This window comes from Peromyscus eremicus, chromosome 5, assembly GCF_949786415.1.
Source record: "Peromyscus eremicus chromosome 5, PerEre_H2_v1, whole genome shotgun sequence".
NCBI lineage: Eukaryota > Metazoa > Chordata > Mammalia > Rodentia > Cricetidae > Peromyscus > Peromyscus eremicus.
The window spans coordinates 73690112-73716015 of record NC_081420.1 but is presented as its reverse complement, the minus strand read 5'-3'; the positions used below and the strand labels follow the sequence as shown (position 1 = coordinate 73716015).

The following is a 25904-nucleotide window of genomic DNA, read 5'->3' as shown; positions in this document are numbered from 1 at the left end:
TTTCCAGAGGACCCAAGTTCTGTTCCCAGCACCCACATAATGCTACTCACAATTGCCTGTAACTCCAACTCCAAAGGACGGAACGTCTTCTAGACTCCAAGCACATGTATACACATGGCATTCACTCACACAGACACATGAATAAAAATAATAATACATCTTTTTAAAAAATTTAAGAAGAAACTATGAATTGAAGTTCCCAAGGAAGAGGCACACCTTTGATAAAGACGTGTGTGTGTGAGAATGCCCATGTAAGTACATACACACATGTGACTGCAGACTTCCCATATCCCTGTAGGAGCGCTGAGGTGCAGACTCCTGACATAGCATCTATGCTTTTACATACAGCCTGGGAATTTGAACTCAGATCCACATGCCTTCTTTACAAGCACAGATTTTTGTTGTTGGTTTGGTTGGGTTGGGTTTTGGGGTTTGTTTTGTTTTGTTTTTGTTTTGTTTGTTTTTTTTTGGCGGGGAGTCGGGGGAGGCTTGTTTTTTGAGACAAGGTCTCACTATGTAGCCCTGGCTGGCCTGGAACTATGTACACCAGGCTGGCCTCGAACTCACAGAGATTCTCCTGTTCCTGCCTACAGAATGCTAGGATTAAAGTGTCTGGCACCTGACAAGCACCAACCCATCTCCCAGCCCAACACCCATGTTAAAGTCTTCAAGGCCAAAAAACTGAACTTCCTAATTATGTTGCAGACAAGAGCCAAATTATTTTGAGTTTCTTTTAGTACCTCTGAAAGCTATGTACTACCCACTGCCATCTGATCGAACATCCTTGTGACTCTCATAACCAAAACTATTCTCAGCAGATCCCTGCCCTCCACCTGTCCTAGAGCTAAGAATGTAATGTCATCAGCATCTGAAGCCTGTATCTGCATTTTACCTGCTTTGCTGAAACCCATATATCTGTGGTACCCAACAGCGTAGCTTTATTCTAAGTAGATGGTAGGATACTTATATTTAAAATATGATTTTTGAATTCATTGGTATTTGGTATAATGTCTCGTCTATCTAATTTTATTAATTTGGGTCTTCTCTTTAGGTTAATTTGGTTAGTTTATCTTGTTTAACTTTTTAAAAACCACCTCTACTTCATTAATTCTTTTTGGTTTTTTTTCCTATTTCATTAAGCTCTACCCTGACCTTATTTCTACTAATTACTTCTGGGTTTGATTTGTTGTTTTTCCCAGGCCTTCCAGAGAATTTTGTTTTGATTTTTCCACGTATATGTGCAGTGTGTGACATACAGCATGCATGTAAAGGTGGGAACAACTTTGTGGAGTTGGTCCTCTCCTTCCACTTTTAAGTGGATCCCAGGGATTTAGTTCAGGTTGTCAAACTTGCATAGCAACTGCTTTTATCCACAGAGCTATAGTGTTGGGCTATTTCAGGGGTTTTTTTGTTTGTTTGTTTTGTTTTTTACTTTATAAACATTCTTTCATTTTTGCCTATGTAACAGCATGGGGCAAAAACTCAGTCTGCCCCTAAAATTTCTGAAAACAATGGAATAACAAACCTTTAGCCACTTCATTTTTAACTTATTGTGAACTAAAATTTCTATTATTTATGTACCTATAAATGTATATTTTAATGTAATGTATTTATATGTAAATGTAACCATTTTAGGATTATTTAAAAATATCAGTGGCAGTAATATATAGAGATTATTGCCTGTCTACATTTCCCTCATCCTTTGTCTCACTGAGCTAATAAAACCCAGTTATTCCAGGTCATTAACTAGGCCCAGCTAAAATACAGACATTTAGAATGTAGAATTTATGACAGATTCTAAATGTAGAATTTTAAAAACTGGCATACAAAGACTTTATCTCAGTCAGGGCCAGCAAAACTGTAGATACTAAGACATTAATTTTGAGCTTTCTGAATGATTTGAATCTGGCATTTGCAATTGTTGATTCTGAAAAATAAGGCAAAAAAAGAGAACAAAAACATAAGAGTGATAACTAATGTCTTGCATTTAGTGGATGATTAAACTATTATAACATGTTTTTATTAAGTGTTTGTCTTAATCAGTGTTCTATTGCTGTGAAGACACCATGACCACGGCAACTCTTAGAAAAGAAAGCATTTAACTGGGGCTGACTTACAGTTTCAGAGGTTTAGTCCATTTTCATCATAGTGGAAAGCATGGTGGCATTTAGGCAGACATGATGCTGGAGAAGAACTGAGAGTTCTACATCTGGATTAATAGGCAGCAGGAAGAGAGAGACTCTGGGCTTGGATGGGCTTTTTGAAGCCTCAAAGCCCACCCCCAGTGACACACTTCCTCCAACAAGGCCGTACCTCCTAATCATTTCAAGTAATGCCACTCCCTGATGACCAGCTATTCAAATCTATGAGCCTATGGGGACCATTCTCATTCAAAGCACCACAGTGCTCAAATTGCTAAACTGCTTTTTACTAATCAAACTTAAAAATATACATTTAGAGTATTTTTAAAAGTTAAAGAACTAGCTTATATGTGGAGAAACTTTTACATGGTTTCTAGCGTTTATCCTATGTTAAATATATTTTGTCTATTTTTACTACTAAGAAGGTGAAGTTGTCAGTCATTAATTAATAAAGACAAACATTAATACATTGCTGTTAGATAATACTTAAGAGATTTAAGTAAAATCTCTTTTTTGTAGAGTCTTTAACATAGATGTAGACTTTCTTTCTGGGAATTTCATTCACAGGTCCCCATAATGGCAGAATAGTTACATTTTGTGCAGGCAGAGGCCAAATGTTTTTGTTTACAAGGCTAGGAAGACTGAGTAATGCTGTCTGAAAAAGACTGGGCTGAAGAGACAGGAATGCAGCCTTGGAGGGAGTTGCTAAAATCATTAAGAAATAAATCCTGTGTCTGACCTAACATCCTTTGACTATCAAAACCTTTAAAATGTGTCTTAGAAAATAAAATTTTTTTAAAGCAAAGAACAAAAACAGAAGTGCATTCCTGGCAAAACATTAGTTTCCACCAATCCGAAAGCTTAAGAATGTCATCAGATAGCATCTGAAAACTATAACTGAGTTTTTCCTACTTTCTACGACCTACCTGTGGGCACCACCAGTGTATTTGGTCATGCCTAATTTATGACTTTCTTTGTTCCTTTTTAAAAAATATTTATTTAGGTGCATTGATGTTTTCCCCATGTGTATATCTGTGTGAAAGGAGGGTGCCAGATCCCCTGGAACAGAAGTTACAGACAGTTGTGAGCTGCCATGTGGGTGCTGGGAATTGAACCCAAGTCTTCTGGAAGAGCAGCCAGTGCTCTTAACCACTGAGCCATCTCTCCAGTCCCACCTTTTTGTTCTGTAATTAATACAGTTGCATGTAACCACTTATACAGTGGAACATGCCTTTTTCTTTTCTTTTTTTTTTTTTTTTTTTTGAGATTTTACTTATTTTTACACATATGGGTGTTTTGCCTTGCATGTATGCCTGTGCACCATGTTCATGCCTGGTGCCTGCTAAGACCAGAGGAAGTATTGGATCCCCTGGAGCTGGAGTTACAGATGGTTGTAAGCTGCCATGCAGTCCTGGGAATGGAACAGGTCCTCTGGAATACCAGCCAGTATAATCATTTCAATATTGTCATTTCCTTTTTGTTTTTTCAAGACAGGGTTTCTCTGTGTAGCCCTGACTGTCCTGGAACTTACACTGTACATCAGGCTGGCCTCAAACTAAAGAGATCCGCCTGCCTCTGCCTCCTGAATGCTGATCCAGCTATGCTGTCATTTCTTGACTTGAAATTAGGGAGTCTATTTCACTACACAGAGAAACCCTGTCTCAAACAAACAAACAAACAAACAAAAAAGTCTATGTAAGAAAATAGTCTTTAAGTTAAATATACTCCTTCATTGCACTTTAAAGATTTAGAATTCATAAAATATTCAAAATATCAGAAGTTATTAGTCAATCAAAAAGTGGCCTTGAAATGTCTTTAAGTATCTGTAACAACTGCAAATTTAAGCCTTTTAAAAACTAAGGTAATGGTTAACCCATTGCCTATAACTGAAGGTAATTTGGGTTTTTATACTGTACAGAAACAGAAGGAAGTCCTAAATCAAGAAGGTCTTGATTGCTCAAGCATCAGTATACTCAAGTTTTAGTTGTGAAATATCTGTATAACATGCTTACAAATTCAGCTCATCTCCTCTTAAATCCCAGGTCCTGCAGTAGATTGGTGGGCACTTGGAGTCTGCTTGTTTGAATTTCTAACTGGAATTCCCCCTTTTAATGATGAAACTCCACAACAAGTATTCCAGAATATTTTAAAAAGAGGTGATTTTTATTTTTTTCTTTATTAAGATAGATTCAGGGTTGGAGGATGTAGCTCAGTTGTAAACACTTGTCAAGCATATACAAGACCCTTAATTCCATCCATAGAACAAAAAATTCATTTATCTCTATGGGAATGATTAACAAACCTATTTAATAAAAGTATTTTAATATAAAGTTAAGATTGGATTCAGAGGGGTATTAGAAAAAGAGGCACTCAAAGTAAGATACACCCAGATTATGGGTGTCAACTTCTCCAAGGTTTGCAGAAAGTAAGACATACTCAAGTGTGGATCCCCAAAGGAAAGTTGAACATTTTTACTTGTATATTTGTATTTGTAGATATCCCTTGGCCAGAAGGTGAAGAAAAGTTATCTGATCATGCTCAGAGTGCAATGGAAATTCTTTTAACCATTGATGATACAAAGAGAGCTGGAATGAAAGGTAAGGTTTTTTGTCAATGAACTTTTTTATGCTTGCTTGGTTCCAGGTAGCAATTATAACATCAGGTTAGTACAGTAATCTGACCTCTTAATGGTAAAAAGATAGTTCCTCTAGATATGCACTTGTCTACTGTCTTTAATTCAAAACTCAGTGCAGTCTAGTTGCAACTCACACACTGAATTGTGTAACTTTCCATGAGGTACAAGAAACAGTATTATATTGTATCTTGGGTTTTCTATACCTGATAGTCAACTATTGCACATCTCTTTATGAATATCCTGTTGTGTAATTTTGTATTGTTTAAGTTTTGATTCCATTCTTACTAACAAAGCATTTCATCTCAAATAAGACATATTCAGTACGTTATGAATCATTTGAAGGCTTTTTCAATGCTTGGGGATGTATACATGATCCTAACTTTGAAACTGAGGTAAAGCTCATTGACAGCAGCCTTAAAATCATTTTTTCTTAATGTTAAGGATACAGCTAAGATACTTTGTGTCCAGCACCAGGTTCACGCTTCAGCACCTAAAAAACTCGTATTATGTTATTGTAATATAGACAAATAAGCATTGTGACCCAAAATGCATTTCTACATGAAGCAGAGTATATGCAAAAGAATGAACTTTGGAAATATATCATGTCAGGATGGAGAAATGGCTCAGTAGGCAAAAACACTTGACAACCTGAGTTCAATTCCCAGAATCCACAGTGGAGAAGGAACTCATGAAAGCTGTCCTCTGACCTTTACTCACATGCCATGGCATCTGTCCCCATGCTCACACACATCTTTTAATTTTTATTTATTTGTGTGTGAGAGAGAGAAGTGGGGAGAATCTTACTTGTATCAGCTTCTGCATGTTCTTTTCATGAGGTCAATAGTTTGGGATCTATAGAGATGACTCAGCAGATAAGAGCACTTGCTGTTCTAGGATGTAAGTTTGGTTCCCAACAACACCTACTGGCTCACAACATATACCTCCCAATTCCAGGGCAAACAACACCCTTTTCTGGCTTTCACGATTACTTGTGAACTTAAGACAGACAGACAGATAGACTCACAAATAAATAAATAAAGATCAACAGTTATTGCTATAATTAAACCTATTGGATGACTTTGAAACATCTGTCAATGTTGCTGTGGTCCTGGGGCTACTCAAGGCTGAACTACTCAAATCCCTCTCACTGTGGGACTTACTTTAAAATGTTTCCTTAAACAAATAGTTGTTAATACCATGTAGGCATAATACTATGAAGAAAAATAAAGCAGAGTGGGAAGATACAAAGTAAGTCCTAGAGACAAGTCTGCAGAGTACTTGGGGAGACCTCTTTAAGGAGCAGGATTGAGCAGAAACCTATGTAAAGTGAGCTTACACATACCTGACCACTCCCTTTGAGCTTTTTCAAAATTCCAATGATTAAGCCACATTTAACTCCTGAAACCCCGTATTGGACTCCAAAGAGTGTACATTGTTATTTGGCCATTCTGAATCCTTGAAATTTTTGGTTTGGTTTGGTTTTTCAAGACAAGGTTGACAGCCCTGGCTGTCCTGGAACTCACTTTGTAGACCAGGCTGGGCTTGAACTCATAGAGATCTGCCTGCCTCTGCCTCCTGAGCACTGAGATTAAAGGTGTACGCCACCATGCCCAGCCTTAAAATGTTATTTTTAATACATCTGAGTATCTGAATGAAACATATTGGTTAGGTTGCTATTATAAAATGCTATCCTAGCTGCATTTCTGTGATCTCTGTGAGTTCCACACAGCCAGGCTACATAGTGGGACCCTGTCTCAGAAAATAATAATAATAATCCCAATGTGCCACAGTAAGAGGGGAGGCAAAGACTGAGAACCCTCAGATGCTCATGGGCTAGTCTGAGACATGAAGTAAATAAAAGAGCCAGTATTTAAAAAAAAAAAAAAATGGAAGGCTTGGACCTGACAGCAAAGATTGTCTACTGACCAACACCCATGTACCACAGCTGCACAGGCCTGCACTCACATACAAACTTGCACTTACACATTACACATACAATGCCAACACATTTAAATAATAAAACACTATCATTTGAGAGGAGCTAGGGTTATTTTTTCCTTTAACTTTGAATACTTACGGCATACTAGGCATTGCCTTATACAGACTTAGTCTTAAACTAAGTAAAGAGGGTTGCTGAGATAGCTCAGCAAAGGCACATTCAGAGGCAAAGTATCCCAGTTTTCTCATTAAAAAGGCTCTAGAGGGACTGGAGAGATGGTTCAGTGATTAAGAAAAAGCAACTGTTTTTGTTGCTAGGGGACTGGAGTTCAGTTCCTATCGTGCACAGTATTCTATCATGGGGACAGAGAGATGCATCAACCATTAAGAACAGTTGCTGCTCCTACAGAAGAAGCCAGCTAGGTTCCCAGCACCCACATGGTTACTTACAACCTTTTACAACTCCAGTTCTAAGGGATATGATGCCACTTCTTACCTCACTGGGTACCAGGCACACATGTGGTGCACATACATACATGCAGGAAAATACTCAGACATGTAAAAAATTGTTCTTTAAATTTTAGAGACGAGGTCTTACTATGCATCTGTGGTTGGCCTGGAACTCACTAGGCTGTCCTCAAACTCACAGAAATCCAGCTATTTCTTCAGTGTTGGAATTAAAGGCATACAGCACCAGGTCCAGACAAAAATAAATCTTTTTTTATAATTATTAAAGAAAAAGTATATCTGCTTAAAGCATATTTGAAGCTAAAAATTTTAACTTGGTAGAGAGAAAATTATAAAATGTATAAAATTTAAGATTTTTTTTTCTGGCTACACTGATAATAACAATACTTCTTAAAAATGAAAGTCTCCAAAATAAGTCTCCACTGTTGCGACTGGTTAGAATAGTTTCTTCTAGCCCTACTTTTTTTTTTTTTTAAGCATATAGTATATAATTATTTTCTGGAATAATTTTTTAGCTTTCAAGTAAAATATTGTAAAGCTGTCTTACATACTGCAGAATATTTAACAGAATAACTGGTCTCTATACAACAGATGCCTCATTATAACACCAAAACAGTATCTCAGACAGTGCCAATAATTCTGTACAGGAAAAAGTCACTCTGGTTGAGAACCATCATACAAAAATAATTTTTAAATTTATCTATTCTTAGGTACTTATTTTAAAGATTGAGATAAAATAAATCTCCAAGTGGAAATTATTTTTGGAATTTTATCCCTTTTTCTATTATTCTTTTTTCTTTCACTCCCCCTCTCCTTCATATTTTTTCCAGACAGTCTCATTATAGCCTAGACTGACCTGAAGTCCCTTATATAGCCTCCTGTTCCCATTTCCTAAGTGCTGGGATTACAGGTGTATGACACTATGCCTGACTCAGTTTTGGTTTTTTAAGATAACATCTCATGCTATAACCCAGAAACTGCATATATAATCCATGCTGACCCTGAACTTAAAGCAGTCCTCTTGTTCAGATCCCTGAGTGCTGGGATTACAGATGTGAGCTGCCATGCCTGGCTTCTACCAGTCCTTTAGTTTAGAGGAAAAACAATTTATATGCATATAAATCTCCTAAATCAAGATTCCCGATACAAGCATTCTGTGTAGGCACCCTCTACTCTTCTCCTTAAAAGTAGATACTTTTTTTGGTTTTATTTACTTACTGCCTTGTCACTTCTTTATTTACTAGCATTTGTATTGTTGCTTTAAAAGGTAAAGGGTGGAAAGCTGGACATGGTGGCTCAAACATATAGTCTCAGCACTTAGGAAGGTGCCTGTGACAGAAGGATTGCTGTGAGTTCAAAGCCAGCCTAGGCTCCATAATTTAAAAAAAAAAAAAAAGTGAGGAGTTGGGGCTGGAGGTATAGCCCACTGTAGACACTTGCACAGTGTGCGCACGGCCTTGGGTTCAGTCACCAGCACTTGCAAAGAAGAAACAGTAAAAGATTAAAGAAAGGGGAGCTTATTTCTAGCAATTAAATATCACAGTTTAGTCAAACAAGTGAGCATGTTTTTATTTTAGGAGGTAGAAGTAAGAGAAAAAAAATGTGAAGAGGAGCCAGGCCCGGTGGTGCACACCTTTAATCCCAGTACTCCGGAGGCAGAGGCAGGCAGAGTTTGAGGCCAACCTGGTCTATACAGAGACCTGTTCCAGGACAGCCAGGACTACATAGAGACCCTATCTCAAAATGAAACAAACAAAAAGTGAAGAGTCTGACATCTTATAAGCAGGAGTGCTGTGATGGAAAGATTCTAGATGTACCTGCAGTACTAGCTAGTAAATGCTAAGGATGCAGTCAGTGGAACCAAGTAAGGGAAAGAGACATGGAGAGAATGTGAGAGAAATGTCATCAAAGGCCAGAGCCAAGCCATGGTGGTCCATGCCTGTAAACCCATATAAGGCGAAGGAAGAGGGCTGTAAAAACTTTCATCTTGGGCTACACAGTGAGTTCCAGGCCAGCCTGGGCTACAGTGAGACCTTATTGCAAACACATAAAAAGACCAGAAACAATAGAACAGTAAGTTAAATATACAGCCAGTCATCATCAGTGTGTATGTGGAATCAGCATGAAGGAAGATAAAGTAAAGAAAACAAAGAGTGAAAAAGGAACTTTATGGTGCTTAAAGATTGCCGTGATGTGACAGGGAGGTGAGGAGGTAAAATGAGAACTGGAGCATTAGTCATATGAGCTCCAGAGGTAGGGGAGAAGTAAGCCAGACTGTCTTAAAATGAGGGATTGTGTGAGAAGGTGATGGCATCAGGAAAATCCACTTCTACTGTCCATTTATTCACTTACTAGACAAATATAAACCAGGCCCCCTAATATACCAGGTGATATGCAAAATGATACAGTGTAAAGTATGTAGCCTAATAGGGAGGCACACATTAAACAAATATCAGTGATATTTGATATTTGGTATAATAAAGCAGGGCAAGATATATATATATAAAACTTTCTCTTTTTAATTCCTGAAAGCAGAGCTTAAGTATTATAATGTTGTTTTTGGTTTTTTACATATTTCCTTCTTAAGAACTGAAACATCATCCTCTCTTCAGTGAAGTGGACTGGGAAAATCTGCAGCACCAACCAATGCCTTTCGTACCCCAACCAGATGATGAAACAGATACATCCTATTTTGAAGCCAGGAATAATGCTCAGCATCTGACCATATCTGGGTTTAGTCTGTAGAACACACATGTCATTTTTACTTAACCTTGTGATATAGAATTAGGTTTTGCAATAACATGTTCCTTCACACTGGATTGATCTAACAGGATAGAAGTCATTATTATACCTAGGCTAATGAGCTTTTAATTACTAAATACAATAGCTTTTACAGAGTTGAAATACAATATGTAATTTATCTTTACCTTAAACTGCATATAAATCATCACAGCTTTTTTCATCTTACTATCTTATTTATTCACTGCACTTTATGAAGACTAACGTATCAATAACCTAAAACAACACTACTGCTCTATACAGAGAGAAGGAGCCATAAGCTTGTCTATATCTGCTGATTTCATTGTTCTGTTCACTTTGGTGTTAATATCAAACAAAAAAAGATGATTTCATTTAAATTTAATTTATTTGTACATGATTGCCTGCAAAACTGTGGTCTCGGGGCAGTCATATAAGACAATACATAACTATCAAAATCATTTGAGCCAGACACGCTGATGAAAGCTGGAAGTCCCAATATTCAGGAGGCACACACAACACAGGAGTATGACTGCAATTTCAAGAGTAAGGCCAGCCTGGTCCATCTCTGAGCTGGAGACCAGTCAGGAATACATAGTGAGACCCTGTCTTGCAAAACTTAAAAAAGGTAGCTGGAAAACTATTACTCAGTAGTATAACTTTGCAGAGTGCAGTCTAGACAAAAGAACTAAGGTTTTAAGGGTTTAGCTTACCTTCCTAGCGATAGAATTTTGCTTTTGCTACCTGATTGCTTTTGTTGCTTCCCTCTACGATTCCTGTTTAAGAGTTCTAGAAAGGTTGGATGTGACACTTTAAGCAATCTTAATAGCTTGTTCAGTTTTAATAGAAAAAAATATACTTTACATCTTATTTCTAACATCATCAGAGACAAATAGTAATAATCTACTTTTGCTTAGTAATTGTAACTAATGATTGTCAGCATCATTCTTTTCAAAGAATGTACTAAGAATCAGCTCACGTCTTATCTTAAACTGATTGAGGCTTTTAGCATTTCCCTAGAAGAGCAAAATTAAGATTTAAATGTATCATAGGTAAGGTTTTGCTAATAACCTTTTGCACACTGACTTTAGTGTTTCTACTTTCATTTTTCACCTAGTCACAGCCCAGATATAACACAGTTTGCAAAGATGAGACAAGTCTAAGTCTGTTACAGTAAAAGACACAGCGTAACTGGTGCTGGGTATGGAATCCTTGGGTTAAAGGTTTCACTCTGCTTATTCTAGGAATGACCACTTCAATTTTCCAGTCACTTTTTTAAATAAAAATATTCAAAATACAGTTACTACAACTTTATTTAAAGTGAGTCACACTTTCAGGTGACAGCATATTCTATAGGCTATTTGCTCAATCTATCATCCTTTTATAGTGTTTTCAAGTAGCAGGGGGAAAAGTCTTTGACATAAAAAAAATTGGTTAAACAATTGTGCTAACACATCAAAATGCCATGGGCAGGTTAATATTGAGCACTAATATACTGGCGATTGATATAATTACTTTGGAGGCTGGAGGTAGAGAATACTTAGCTAGTGTGCATAGGACCCTGGGTTCAATCTCCAGTAGCACACACAAATACCAATTCCTTTGTAGAATTAGAATAAACAGAGCCAGATTAACAAACTAGGGGTCCAAGGAGGCCTGGCCTCTGAGAGCTCTAGATCCCAGTTAGTTAAAAATGAGTCTGCAGAAGCAAACTCCCAGTGGTTTCTTAAAGCAAATCACTGGACAATTGGTTATAGTAAAATGAAATTTTGCTGTGGACTACTGAGAGGTCCTGACCTGCTACATGAAGAAAGCACTGGACTCTAGACAAAAAAGTATGTCAGTGGATGGCTGAATAGACATAGGGACACATTTATTCCAAGAAACAGTGTGCTCTGTATAAGTACACAGAAGAGAAACAGTTCTTTTCATAGATGTAAAAATGTTTTCTTCTACCTTTTGGTTCTCTCATAAGTTGGCCTGTTTTCATAGTAGTTGGTGGTGTTTTTTCATTGACAGCAAATCAACAACAATTTGCACATTTATGTTTTATTTTACCTGTCTGTACAGAATGTAAAGAATAAAAAATTACAATTAAAAAAAGAATTCTTTCTCCTTTCACGGTTATTTAACCTAAGGTTCCAGCAGTGTTGTTTTTGATTGTGTGATGGATTCAATGAGAATGGCCCCCATAAGGCTCATGTTTGAATACTTGGTCCCTGGTTGGTGGAACTGTTTGGGAAGAATAGGAAGTATGTCACTGAGGGTGAGCATTAAGGTTTGAAAAGACTCAGGTCACTCCCAGTATGCTCTGCCCCTGCTTATGGTTAAGATATGAATGTTCAGATGTTGCCTGCTACCTCTGCTCCACCATCGTGAACTCTACCCCTGAAACCATAAGTCCCAAATAAAGTGTTTTTTTAATAAGCTGCCTTGGTAGTGTTGTCTTAATTACAGCAATAGAAAAATAACTAATACATACCATTTATTCAACTGACTAAATGGGACATACATGAATGAGTAATTAAAACATTCTGGAAAACAAAAACTAGGGCCAGCAAGATGGTTCAGTGAGTAAAGGCACTTGCCACCTATCCTGAGCACCCAAGTTCAGTCTCTAGGAACCACACAGTGAGGAGAGAACTGTAAGCTGTTTTCTGACCTCCATACATGTGCTATGTATGGCATGGGCACATGTACTCTCAAAAACACTAAAACTTGTATTACTGAATTGGACTTATTTCTAATAGAGAAGACAGGAACCTGTCTTAGGGTTTCTATGGCTGTGATGAAATGCCATGACCAAAAAGCAAGTTGGAGAGGAAAGGAATTATTTGGCTTACACTTCCATATCACCGTTCATCATCAAAGGAAGTCAAACCAGGCAGGATCCTGGAGGCAGGAGCTGATGCAGAGGCCATGAAGGAGAGTTGCTTACTGGCTTGTTTATCACGCCTTGCTCAGCCTGCTTTCTTATAGAACCCAGGGCTATCCCAGGGATGGCACCACCCATAATGGTCTGAGCCCTCCCCCATCAATCACTAATTAAGAAAATGCCCTACAGTCAGATCTTACAGAGGCATTTTCTCAATTGAGGTTCCCTCCTTTCAGATAACTCTAGCTAGGTCAAGTTGACATAAAATTAGTAGAAATAAAATTGAGTAGAAAACTACAATTTGCTATCACAGACATGGCATATACAGCTACAGTCACCTAAAATTCTGCTACTAGATAAGGCATGCTGTAATGGTATTTGTTGAGAATAAATGACTCATCTAAATTTACACCTGTTGGGAAGCTACATTCAGACTCTTGTTAAAGAGAAACCAAAACAAGGAGATAAATGATCTTGATTGTCCCCTACAGAAATCAACTCATCTGAAGAAATAAGAATGCCACCTCCAAATATGCCTCTTTCGCATAAACAGTTTGAGCTAAAGGCATTTCAAACAGAAAACACAGGACAGTCCTCTCTATCCTTCTGTATACAGGTAGGTATAAATTCTCCTTCACTGGAGACAACTCTACTGTGATCCAAGAGACAGCACCAGAGGAATCCAAGCAAACATTACTCTATACCTTTACATCCCCAGCTTCACATCTACGGAAAATTAAAATGACTTTTCTTTGTCCTTTGTAGGCAGGAAGAGGACTGCTTCAAGTCTGAGGCCAGTCTGAGCTACATACTAAAACCCTACCTCATTTAACTGTATTACTAATATCCCCAGTCAGATGACAAATGAGTTAAATTGAATTCACTTCTGAAATTTTCATCAAATTACACATAATATGGTTTTATTTAGTCTCATGAGTTTCTTCTCTTTGCATGGTGCTAGGGACTGAATCTTGGAACTCACATGCTTGGCATGTGGAAGAGCTGTATCTCCTGCCTGCCACTCAGGATTACTTTCTATGAACTATTATTTGCACTCATTTTAGCTTTGTACACATCAATACAGTTAACCAGTAATAAAAAAAAATTTCATTTCTCATTAACCTTTTATTTTTAACTTAGTTTTACAATAAACAGAAAAGCTGATCATTAAAAAAATATCATAGCTGTCAATTTTTAAAATGAGGTTTATGTTTTAAAGCATTACCATTATATCCTATAATTACATCTTTTATATACAAGAACTGTGCAAAGTGCTTTTCAAACTATAAAGTAATTCTGGTATAAGATACAAATGGTTGCCCTTAGGAGTTAGTTATCTTGACTACTTGCAATGAATCACAACTGGTTACATCCTTGATTTGCATTTTATTTATATAAGAAAAAAAGCCATCATTTTATGATACCAACTTGTCTAATTTAAAAAAAAATAAACTCTTGATCCATACTTTCTCTATGATAATTCAGCTATTTGCTTTTTTTTTTTCCTTCTAAATAAGTAGAAGATAGATTTGGGTTTGTTTTGTATCTTAAGCAAATACTAGTAGCTCCTTTTAAACAGATCAACCAAGATGTGATATGCAATTTAAAAACTAAGTACAGTTAAAAAAAAAATGAGGAATCTGGGACAAGCAAATCATGTTCTCATACTTTTTTCTTCAAAGAACAACTGTATATACTAGATAGGGATTCTTTCACTCTTACTGAAAATATTCAATACCTAATGCTAATACCCCCAACATCATATACATCAAGAATGCATTCATTTTTTTTTACTATATGAAGCTAGCCATGGTGGTACATGCCTGTGGTCCCAGAAACTGGAGAGAAGTGGAGACCGTTACATCAAGTGTTCAAGGTCATCTTTAGCTACATATAAATTGGAGGCCAGCATGAGCTACTACTGAGACTGTCTCAAAAGGAAAAAAGGGGGAGATTTGCTAGAAAGTTTTTAAATTACATCTTCAAAGCATAAAGTATATGAGTGAGCACAGGTTTTGGAAAGTATACAAGAAGGATTTTTTTCAAATACAGTCTTCTAGGATCTAAATTAATCTTTTTGGTCTAATGGCCAGAAGGAACTTAAGTTTCCATTAGTTAGGCATTCCTTAATTATGTGGACACAGATGGCCTGTATATTTAAAGTCCTTCTAATACCTTGTGAGTACACCCCAAAGGAAAACCTGAGGCACTAAGAGGTTAAGAATCCAAACTGGAGTTTACCACTTGCAGAAAAAAAAGGATTTTCATGCATTTTTCCTTAGTAAAAACAGTATAAATAAGTTCTCATTTTATTGCAAAGCACCCTATGAAGCAGACATTGGATATCCTCACTTAAAGAAAAATGATTTCAAAGGAGTAAGAATGTATGTATGATTGAATTAAAATCTGATTAGTTCTCAGTGTCAGCTTGGAACACACTTTTACACATACATTAGGCCTATTCTCTATCACTTCCATCATCAAGTTAAGTCTGTTCAATGAATTGAATCATTTATAAAAAGTAACCACAGTACAAAGGACAATGATTTTCTGAGTCGTGAAATCCCAAGACTGCAGACCACAAAAAACGTAGAGGATTCTTCCATCAGTTTTCTGCTACCTGGCTGACAGTTCAGTGACTGATACAAAATTGAATTAACTTTATTTAAATCTACTCTTGTATTGAATTCTTTCTTGTGTTTAATTTAGAAAAGTAAATATTATAAATCTTATCTTATAATCATAACAGTGCCTTATAAAAGCAGTTTATATTTCTTATGGGAGAAAATCAGGTAAACCTGTTACTAAACAATAATTAATAACTTAATGTCCTTCAAGCTCAAAAAGAGTAAGTCTAAGTATGCCACTTAAAACCAACTGAGATTGATTTTTCAAGTATCAGCAATATTAGTCCTTAAAATGTTACCATTTGTGTAGTGCAAAGAATACATATATATATATAAACCAAACTATTGGACAAAAAAGAAATGTAATCATCACAAACTGAGATTTTCTTGTGAAATCCACAATCCATTTCATATTTTAGGTCATCCAGGTCCAGAAGTCTTCTTGAGTAACATGTGATTTTCTTCAGTTTAGTTTTCTTTAAAAAGAAAGTAAAAAACAAATCCTGTAAGTATAAATGCAACCTGAATATCAACCACATTCATACCAAAGAATTTTCTGGACAATAACACAACATTCAAATTCAAGATAAAACTATAAAACTACAAATGATCATTAGGAAGTTACTTCATGTGACTTAGCATGGTAGGAAAGATATAATTGCAGGCACCAAAATTATCAAACCGTTTTCTGTGTATTTATTCATTTATTGCCGGTACTGGGGACTATACCCAGGGCCTTTCATGTGCTAAGTATATGCAGTATACCAAGCTATTATATAACAGCCTTCAAGTAGTTTTTAATAAATAATTTCAATTTATCTCTCTCCTTTTGCCTTCTAATTCTCATACTTTTCTAACTGGCTACTATCCAGTTAATACTTGGGGGAATTAATTCATAATTTTATGAAAATGAAAATATGAAACAAAAAAGTTTAGCAATGCAGACTTATTTTCAGGTACTGTACCAGGGATTCAGAGGTTAAATATGGCAGGCTCCTAGTTCAGTTCAGTGGCGGGGGGTGGGGAGGGTGGGGGTGTGGGGGAGAAACATACACCTCAACATACACCTCAAAAAAAGGGATATATGTGAGTTTTAATTAAAGTAGAGCAAGCTACCAGATACGGGTAGTCTTGCTAGTTCAGAGCACAACCATCAATACATGATTTGCAAAAGCCCCCACTGCTAGAAAGAATATACAGCTGACTCAGGATGCCAAACTGCCTGGAACTTCCATTACAGATTGATTCCTCTCACTAGACATACTCTTAACTATGCAACTCATTGGCAGTAATATTTTATTATTTTAAATTATGTGTTAAAGGGGGGAAACATGTGCACATGACTTCGGGTGTCCACAGAGTCCAGAAGAAGGCATCAGATCCCCTGAAGTTAGGATAGTTGTGAGGCACCAACATGGGTGCTGGGAACCAAACTAGGGTCCTCTGGAAGAATGGTGTATCCTCTTAACAGCTGAGCCTTCTCTCTAGCCACAGGCATAATATTTTAAACACTCAGATGCCTTAAGTTCTGTAGAAAACTTCTTATATACACTTCCTTGGCATGAGTGGCATTTTAAATAATCAGATTTTAAACAACAGGGGGTCTCTACATCAGGAACAAAATGCCCATGGAGAAAAAAATTGAAATGCCTGACAAAGAGATGTGGGTGGTTCTGAAGACAACTGCTTGCGAAGATGTAGCAGAAATGTTAGCTGTGGGGTGCCTGCACAGTCCACTACACTTATTAAGGACCACATGATGCAGATCGCTACACATAGCCCTTTGCAAAGCAGCAATTTAGTTCCTTCTTGAATTCCCAATCTTCCAAAGTGCCAATAAATATCAATCATGATCTTCAAAACTTCAGAATGTTTTTCAAGTTTTCAATGGAATCTTTGTTTTGTGTACCTAAAATGTCTTTAATTAATTTACAAAACAGAGGATGTAGTGTATTATTAAAAGAAAAATCACAGAAAAAGGAATAGCAATTCAATCTTCCCCCTCACCTGCTACACTCTATGAGGACTGTATGTAGAGGTTCCTCTACTGTAAAGCCTCCCTATCTAATGGCACTCAAAATGCTAAAATACCTGGTGCTTGCTACAGATTCTCTCCTCTGTAGAAATCATTATGCCCAGCTCCCCTGGACTGACTTTATGTCAGTACCTTATACATGCCTCCCCACCAGGCTAAAGAATATTCCTCTTGAGACCTCCCCATTCCTACTCTTTTGTTTATTTTTAGAAACAGGGTTTCTCTGCATATCCCTGGCTGACCTGCAACTCACTCTGTAGGCAGGGCTGACCTCGAATTCACAGAGATCTTTCTGCCTCTGCCTCCCGAGTGCTGCAACTAAAGGCGTGCCCCACCACCACCTGGCTCTACCAATGTTTCTCCTAACTGATAGGCTCACTGTCCCCAACAAACTGAATGTAGGAGTCCGAGAAGGCTGAGAGTAGTTGAAATACCCTTCTGTCACATTAACAGCTTCAATGTTGTCTTCTGTCCCAGCACTTGGGAGTGGAGGCCACCCAGGAGTATATGAGACCCTGCCTCAAAAAAATGTAGACCCTGTGAAAACGAGCGGGTCTCTGAGTCTTTCTTTGCCTGCTCTTGGGACTCTTTTCCTCCTGTTGCATTGCCATATCCAACTTCGATATGATAGTTTGTGCTTCATCTTATATTTATTTTGTCATATTTGGTTGTTATTTCCTAGAAGTCCTTTTCTAATGACAGACAGAAAGGAAGTAGATCTGGAAGGAAAAGGAGGTGGGCAGGAACTGGGAGGAATAGAGGGACAGGAAATATAATCAGGATATATTATACAAAAAAATCCATTTTCAATAAAATAAAAATTAGAAAAAAACTGCTAGATTAAGATTAAGATACCTAAATCCTCTCAAGCCTAAAACTCATTTCCTTATTAAACTTGTTTCTGCTGCCTCCAACCCAGGACTATCAGCCACATACGTAAGCAAACTGTGTTTAAACATACACTAAAACACACTGTACTGAAAAATTTGCAACTGGAAAGATCACTTAACAGTGAAAAACTCAATAATAAAGCAGAAACTGTTGTATCTCCATCTCTGAACAACTAAAAGGGATACTTAAAAGAAACAGTGAGCCTCCTTTACTAGACTTCTGCTAGCAATGAAGTACTAAAGTAAATGAATTACTAAAGTAATTTTACAAAAATAGTCCAATTTCAAAGGGGTGTGACAACACAGGCCTACAATCCCAGCACTTGAGAGACTAAGGCAGGATACCACTGCAAGTTCAAAGCCAGCCTAAGCAAAGACTGAAACTCAAGCTCAAAGAACAAAGAGAAATAAACAAAAAAAAAAAAAATCTACTTTTCTGTAACTGCTAAAACAATTTTTCTTCTACTTTGTTTTTGTAAGACAGGGTTATACTATGTAACTGGCTAGCCTGGAACTCTTGATCCTCCTGTCTCCATCTCACAAATGCTGAGATTATAGGCATGGATTATCATGCGTGGATTTACCATTTGTTTTTTTAACCTTTCATGATGTGGTAAGCTGTTTCAATCTTAAGTTAAAAAAATAAATAATTATTGTTCTATGCCTAATTTCTCAACTACCTTCTTTTTATGTATTTTGTGTATATGTGTGTGCATGTGTGCATGCGATCACGTGTGTGTAATGCATGTGTGTGTGCTGAATGCACATAGAAGCATAGGTCATCAGGTATCATTCCTTAGAGCAGTGGTTCTCAACTTTCCTAATGCTGTGACAGGTTAAGAACCACTGCCTTAGAGGTTATCCATGCTTTAGAGCAGTGGTTCTCAACCTGTGGGTCAAAATCCCTTTGAGGGTCAAACAAGCCTTTCACAGGTGTCGCCTCAGACTACTGGAAAATACAGATATTTACCTTATGATTCATAACAGCAGCAAAATTGCAGTTATGAAGTAGCAACAAAAATATGTTATGGTTGGGGTCACCACATCATGAGGAGCTGTATTAAAGGGTCACAGCAGTATGAAGGTTGAGAACCTCTGTTTTAGTGGAGGCAGTGAAGCTCACCAAGTAGACCAGGCTGGCTGAGTAGCAAGCCCCTTACCACCCTGTAGCAGCCTCCTTAGCATGTGTGGCCATGCCCAGCTCTGCTCTGTAGGTATTGAAAATAAAACTCAGGTCCCTCATGCTTGCTGTACAACTGGTTATCTCCACAGCCCTAACCACTGGCTTTCCACCAAAGAAACAAGAAAAGAAGTTTGGGGGAGGGAGGGGACGCCCCCCCCCCCCGCCCGGGCTGGAAGTTGCATCTCATCTCAGTGGTGGACCATTTGCCTAGTATGAGGCCCTGGGCTCTACACTCAATATACCCCAAAGAAAATAAAAATAATAAAAAATAAAAGGGAGGGTTGAAGCACACCTAAAATATGTACTATTGTAGAAGTGATTTCAGTTAAGGTCTATCTCCAAAGAGCATACATATAAACAATTTTAAAGGGATGGGAGCTACCAAAACAGTGACTGCTGCTTCTAAAATTCTATTAAAGCTCTCTACAAATAAAGAGCCTTTTAGAGCACCATGTTTTCAACAAGCCATAAAACTTACAAAGCATACAGTCACTGTCATGTTACATAAATTAAAGGTGTACAAATCCATTACAGATCCGAGTGAAAACACTGTTTACCTTTTACAAGCACACAGAAATCCACAGATACCTTTTCCAAGGTAGTTTAGTCTCAGGATCAGCAGATGTTCAGAATGGCAATACATCTATAAAGGAGACCTATCGCCTTAACGACTGCTGCAAGTTATTACTACAAGTTATAAGAATTCGTGCACTATTTCAATTATAAAACTTATCATTACCTTCTCCTTCTTTGATAATATAAATGCACCAACCACTGGGCAATAAAAGGCCATATAATAGCAAAAGTTAATGCACCAGGAGACATCTCAAAGGGCCACCAAGATGGTCTCTGGGAAAATAAAATATGCTTGTCATTTATCTCTTAAATATTGCATGGAGAAACTTGAAGACGTTTTTGTTTTGTTTTGTTTTTCAAGGCAACGTTTCTCTGTGTACCCTTGGTTATCCTGGAACTCGCTCTGTAGCCCAGGCTGGCCTCAAACTCACAGAGATTCTCCTGCCTCTGCCTCCAGAGTGCTGGGATTAAAGGCATGAGACACCATCAACCAGCTTTGAAGACATTCTTAATATAATGCATAAAAATTAAAACTAATAACAAATCTCCCCTCTTTGAAGACATTCTTAATACATAATGCATAAAAATTAAAACTAATAACAAATCTCTCCTCTGACAGATTACTCTATGCTCAGTAAGCAGACTTCTAAAACTTAAATAAACACATTCAAATTTTTTATGGTAGGAAATAAGTTTATTATAAAATAAAGTACAGCACTCTCAAGGAAAAGAGTGGGCAAAGACCAAAGGCGACACAGCCCCAAATATATTTTTATTTTATTTTATTTTGTTTTTTTGTTTTTTTGTTTTTTGTTTTTTTTGAGACAGGGTTTCTCTGTGTAGCTTTGCGCCTTTCCTGGAACTCACTTGGTAGCCCAGGCTGGCCTCGAACTCACAGAGATCTGCCTGGCTCTGCCTCCCGAGTGCTGGGATTAAAGGCGTGCGCCACCACCGCCCGGCCCCAAATATATTTTTAGCTTCAATGCTCTAAAAGGTAGATTTCATATTAAATGACTTAAGTATCTCAAAAAATGTAAATATATTATAATTTACTTAAAACTCTTACCTGTGAGGAGGGCTGATTACTTGTCTGCAACGATAATTTCGCCTTTAAATACAAATGAAAAGTAACAACTTTGAAAGAATGAAAAAAAGGTATAATGGGAGAGGGGGGTTGTTTGTGTGTTTCTATTTTGAGAAAGGGTCTCTAGCCCAAGCTGGCCCTACAACTCCCAATGTAGTTGAACTTGAACTTCTGATCCTCCCTGCCTCCACTTCATCACACCCTAGACTGCCCGGCGCACACCTGGTTTATTAGCCACCCCATGTCATCACCCCACACACCACACACACACTTACCTGGTTTATGCAGTATTGGTAATCAAACCCCAGGGTTTCAGGCATGCTAGGCAAGCACTCTACCTACTGAGCTACAACTGTAGCCCACTTAACAGTTTTTCTAGTTCCTATTTTTTAAGGAAGTAGAATAAGTAGCTTAGTCTCTCTTTTTGTGTTAAATTTTGATTACACTAAAGCCCACCCACACTGACCAATGAACAACGTCCCTAAACCTGTGAGGTATACAAATCCCTTCCTTACACTGCTTATATAGTTCAAACTCTACGAAATTATAAAAATAAAACCTCAAGTCAATGTTGGAGATGTAGTTCAACTGGTAGAGTTCTTACCAAGAAAGCACAAATCACTTGTATTTAATCCCCAGAACATATCAACCAAGAGCTGGTTCACCTATAATCCCTGCACTCAGGAGATAAAGACCAGAGGGCAGATGTTTAAGGTCATCCTTGACTACACTGAGGTCGGCATGGGATACATGAGATACTATTTCATTTTTTAAAATTATCTAAATTGTATCTATTCTTTCCACAATTTCATTTCATTATATATATATAATCTTCATATATTTATAGTACTTTTCAATCTAAATTCTTAACTTCTTTTAGCCTTATCATGTCCTCAACTTTGCTTAATCTAGTCTCCACACAAGCCATCGATTTGCAAACATGTCTGAGAACTACAGAGGATGAGGAGGACTGCTATGAACTGCTGTCTTCAAGAAAAGACTATCACACTCATGAATTCATAGCAGCAATGGCTGTTACATGCCCAGTGCCTGAACAAGATCAAGCCAGCCAAAAGTCTAGCATGAATGGGAGAGGAGCTCATGAGTCCCACCTCATAGATGAGGAGCTTTGGGCAGATGATGGCTGCTTGGAGAGGAAGAGTCATTTTTCTTTGAGGTTGTGGTGACTAGAACATTGTCCACGATTTGGGGAGGGCTTCACACCCATGTGCATATGGACAGCACTAATTGATTCAGTTGATTGAGTCCAAAAGAAGAAGGCCATGGCAGTTCCCCAAGAAGCAGTCAGGAAAAGCACAAGTTTGAGGAGAGCCTAGGCTACACCTTTAGGCATAGTGGGAAATGCCTTTAATCCCAGCACTCGGGAGGCAAAGGCAGGCGGATCTCTGGGACTTTAGGGCCACCGTGGTCTAGTGAGTTCCAGCTCAGCTAGGCTGCATAGTAAAACCAAAAGAAAATGTTGGGGGCTGGAGAGATGTTCAATGGTTAAGAGCACTTTCTGCTCTTCCAGAGGCCCCGAGTTCAGTTCCTGGCACCTATATCAGGTTTATTCACTAAAGGGTGGCAATTTGTATAAGAGAAAGTCCAGCAGTCTGGATTCTTCTAGGGCTTTTGTAAGCGACTAGCTACACTGCCTTTTTCTTTTTTGTGGTGCTAGATTTTGAACCCATGGCCTTGAACATGCTAGGAAAACATTGTAACACCAAGCTACACCCTCAGTCTCTACTGTACTTAATTTTCATGGGTTAATTATTTTTTTTATTGAAGATAGATTCTTTTCTAATATAATATATCATTATTACAATTTCCCTTCCCTCCTTCTACTCCTCCTCCAGCTCTTCCCCACCTCCCCCTCCATCCAGATCCACTCCCTTTCTTTCTCTCTTTAAAAAAGAACAGGCTTCTAAGGGATAATAATGAAATATAACAATAGCCAAGCAGTGGTGGTGCACGCCTTTAATCTCAGCACTTGGAAGGCAGAGGCAGGAGAATCTTTGAGATCCAAGACACCAGAGCTACACAGAGAAACTCTGTCTCAAAAAAAAAAAGAAAAAAGAAAAGGAAAAAGAAAAAAAAACCATACATCAAATAAAATACAGTTAGACAAAACAAAAACTATCATATCACAGTTAGACACAACAAACAGAAGAAAAAGAGAAGGGACAAGAATCAGAGACCCGCTTGTTATCAGGAATCTCAGGGTTTGATTTAACATCCTTGGATCTTACAGGGCCAAAATATAGTGAAGATCAAACTATCATTCTACACTGATCTCTGGTTTTAAATTTTTGATACTAAAATTAACTTACCCTAAATAATTACCAACTTAATATCTTACCTCTACAAAAAGTTTACTACACAAGACTTTTTTTTTTCCAAGACAGAATCTTTCTATGTAGCTCCGGCTGTCCTGGAACTCTCTATGCAGACCAGGCTACCTACCTTCTGAGTGCTAGAATTAAAGACATGTGCCACTGTGTATGAATAAGAATGACTCTTTAACGATAACTATTGGATATTAGTAAAGATTTCTTTGTGCTTCTTTAAACTTCAAGGCTTAGTAGAAAATTTTCTTCTCGTACCAAGTATCTAATCCCTAACTTCAATGTACTAATTTTTTTTATTCCCTTCAGTACTGCAGATTGAACCCAGGGCCTGTGAATGCTAAGCCACTGAATTATATCCCTAGTATTCTGTACTGCTCAATTTCACAATCTAAAAATTTTCTATTAATGTAAGTGACACTCATCTTTTAGGCCAATCTTTTCTTAAACAATATCTTCAAATAAAAGTGATTTTATTAACGAAAATTAAAATATGTGTCAACTTACAAAAATGTGCATTTATGCAAATCTGAACGTGAAAATATATTTATGCAAGTATCATCGATAAAGATTCTACACTGCTTTATAGATCAAAACACAGAAGATAACAATGAGATCAACTCAGTAGCTTACCTGCGAAGCAGTTAGTGTTTCCAGTTTATGAAGTCTCTGAAGGACATTTTGCATGTCCTCTTGTAATCTGATGAGTACAAGGGCAATCTGCTCATTGAGGCTGCCTCTGGAGCCTCGGTCTGAGCCCCAGCGTTCTCCATCACCTCCACTTCCGACTTGCCGACCCTGGGTTCCTTCACTCAAATGTGGCATTCTATGCCCTATTAAGAGAGTAAAGTAAGTTAGCTAACCATAAAATTTCTTTTCCAAATAGAAATAGTGTATTATTCATTTTCCTTGGTAATTCCTTAATATGTAAATAAACAAAGTAAAGTAAAAGCAATCAGGTAGCACATAAAATAAACCAGTAGGATTAAAAGAATCTATTCTATGTTAAGGGAAGACTGTACATAATTTAATAATATATGACAATGTTTATACAATTCATAAGGAAGACTCATGTACAAAGTACATGTTTAAAAACTCTTTACTGGGACTGGAGAGGCGGCTCAGCAGACAAAGGGAACTTGTTGCTCTTGCAGAGGACCTGGGTTTGGTTCCCAGTACCTGCATGGTAACTTAAAACCATCTGTAACTCCAGGTCCAGGGGATCTGACACTATCTTCTGAACTCTACAGGCATGCACATGGTGCACATACATACATGCAGGCAAAATATTCATACACATAAAATAAAAATAATTTTTTTTACCCTCTTTACTATAAAGGTAATTAAAACTGCTTTTTAAAAAAATGTAACTGTTGTTTTACAGTATTAAAAGTTACATTAAGGGGCTGGAGAGATGGCTCAGTGGTTAAGAGCACCGACTGCTCTTCAGGAGGACCCGGGTTCAATTCCTAGCACCCACATGGCAGCTAACAACTGTCTGTAACTCCAAGATCTGATACCCTCACACAGACATATGTGCAGGCAAAACAAATAAATAAAATAAATAAATAAATTATATTTAAAAAAGTTACATTAAATAACTAAAATTTCCTTCTTTGTTTAAAAATATTTTAAGCTCATAAAAGGGTTTTCTAATTATAAACTGCATACTCCTTATACATATTAAAATATCTAACTACTAAGATTTTCTATATCGTCATTTATTCCTTTTTATATGCACAGATTTAAAAATTGGCTTAACCTCATAATTATGTACTATTTTTAAATCATATTACAAACATTTATCTCCATCACTGACTTATTCAAAAAACACTTACATATTATATAAATTCCTTAATATGAACCCTGAGGTAATTAAAACAACCATTCTGTATATATGACTAGAATGATTATAAATTTTTGCTAATACAAAAACCAGGTATGGTGAGTAGTACATGCTTGTAATTCTAGCACTTGGCGGGGAAGATGCAGGAAAAGCAGAAGTTCAGAGTCAGCTTGGGCTACATAAAGAGTTCAAGGCTAGCCTAGGATACATGAGATCCTGTCTCAAAATAATAACAAAAAGTATTATTTTAAGGCTGGGTGCGGTAGTGCACTCCTTTAATCACAGCACTTGGGAGGCAGAGGCTGGCAGAACTCTGTGATTTCAATGCCAGTCTGGTCTAAATGGAGAGTCCCAGAACAGCCAGGGCTCTATAGGGAGACCCTGTCTCAAAAAAAAAAAAAAAAACAAAACCCCACAATTATCAATTATTACTCTCTGTGTGTGTGCATGTGCGTGTGCATGTGTGTGTGTATGGTTGAGTCTTGAGCCTATGTCCTCACATGT

The 25904-nt window shown here is 37.4% G+C and overlaps 2 protein-coding genes and 1 pseudogene across 4 annotated transcripts in view; 2 read left to right on the top strand and 1 right to left on the bottom strand.

The window, feature by feature from the left end:
* Positions 1-10149, top strand: part of Mastl (microtubule associated serine/threonine kinase like) — a 40939-nt gene extending 30790 nt beyond the window's left edge. For both annotated transcript variants that reach the window (XM_059263692.1, XM_059263691.1), the window contains exons 10-12: positions 4184-4297; positions 4637-4738; positions 9770-10149. In XM_059263692.1, the coding sequence (XP_059119675.1) occupies positions 4184-4297; positions 4637-4738; positions 9770-9927 (374 nt within the window). In that variant the 3' untranslated portion in view covers positions 9928-10149. The remainder of the gene's footprint in view (positions 1-4183; positions 4298-4636; positions 4739-9769) is intronic.
* A 777-nt stretch (positions 10150-10926) lies between these two features.
* Positions 10927-12045, top strand: LOC131911539 (U6 snRNA-associated Sm-like protein LSm6; annotated as a pseudogene).
* Positions 12046-15823: 3778 nt separating this feature from the next.
* Positions 15824-25904, bottom strand: part of Acbd5 (acyl-CoA binding domain containing 5) — a 35894-nt gene continuing 25813 nt past the window's right edge. For both annotated transcript variants that reach the window (XM_059263690.1, XM_059263689.1), the window contains exons 10-13: positions 24188-24387; positions 21192-21233; positions 20289-20398; positions 15824-15917 (exon numbers count right to left, since the gene is read on the bottom strand). In XM_059263690.1, the coding sequence (XP_059119673.1) occupies positions 15905-15917; positions 20289-20398; positions 21192-21233; positions 24188-24387 (365 nt within the window). In that variant the 3' untranslated portion in view covers positions 15824-15904. The remainder of the gene's footprint in view (positions 15918-20288; positions 20399-21191; positions 21234-24187; positions 24388-25904) is intronic.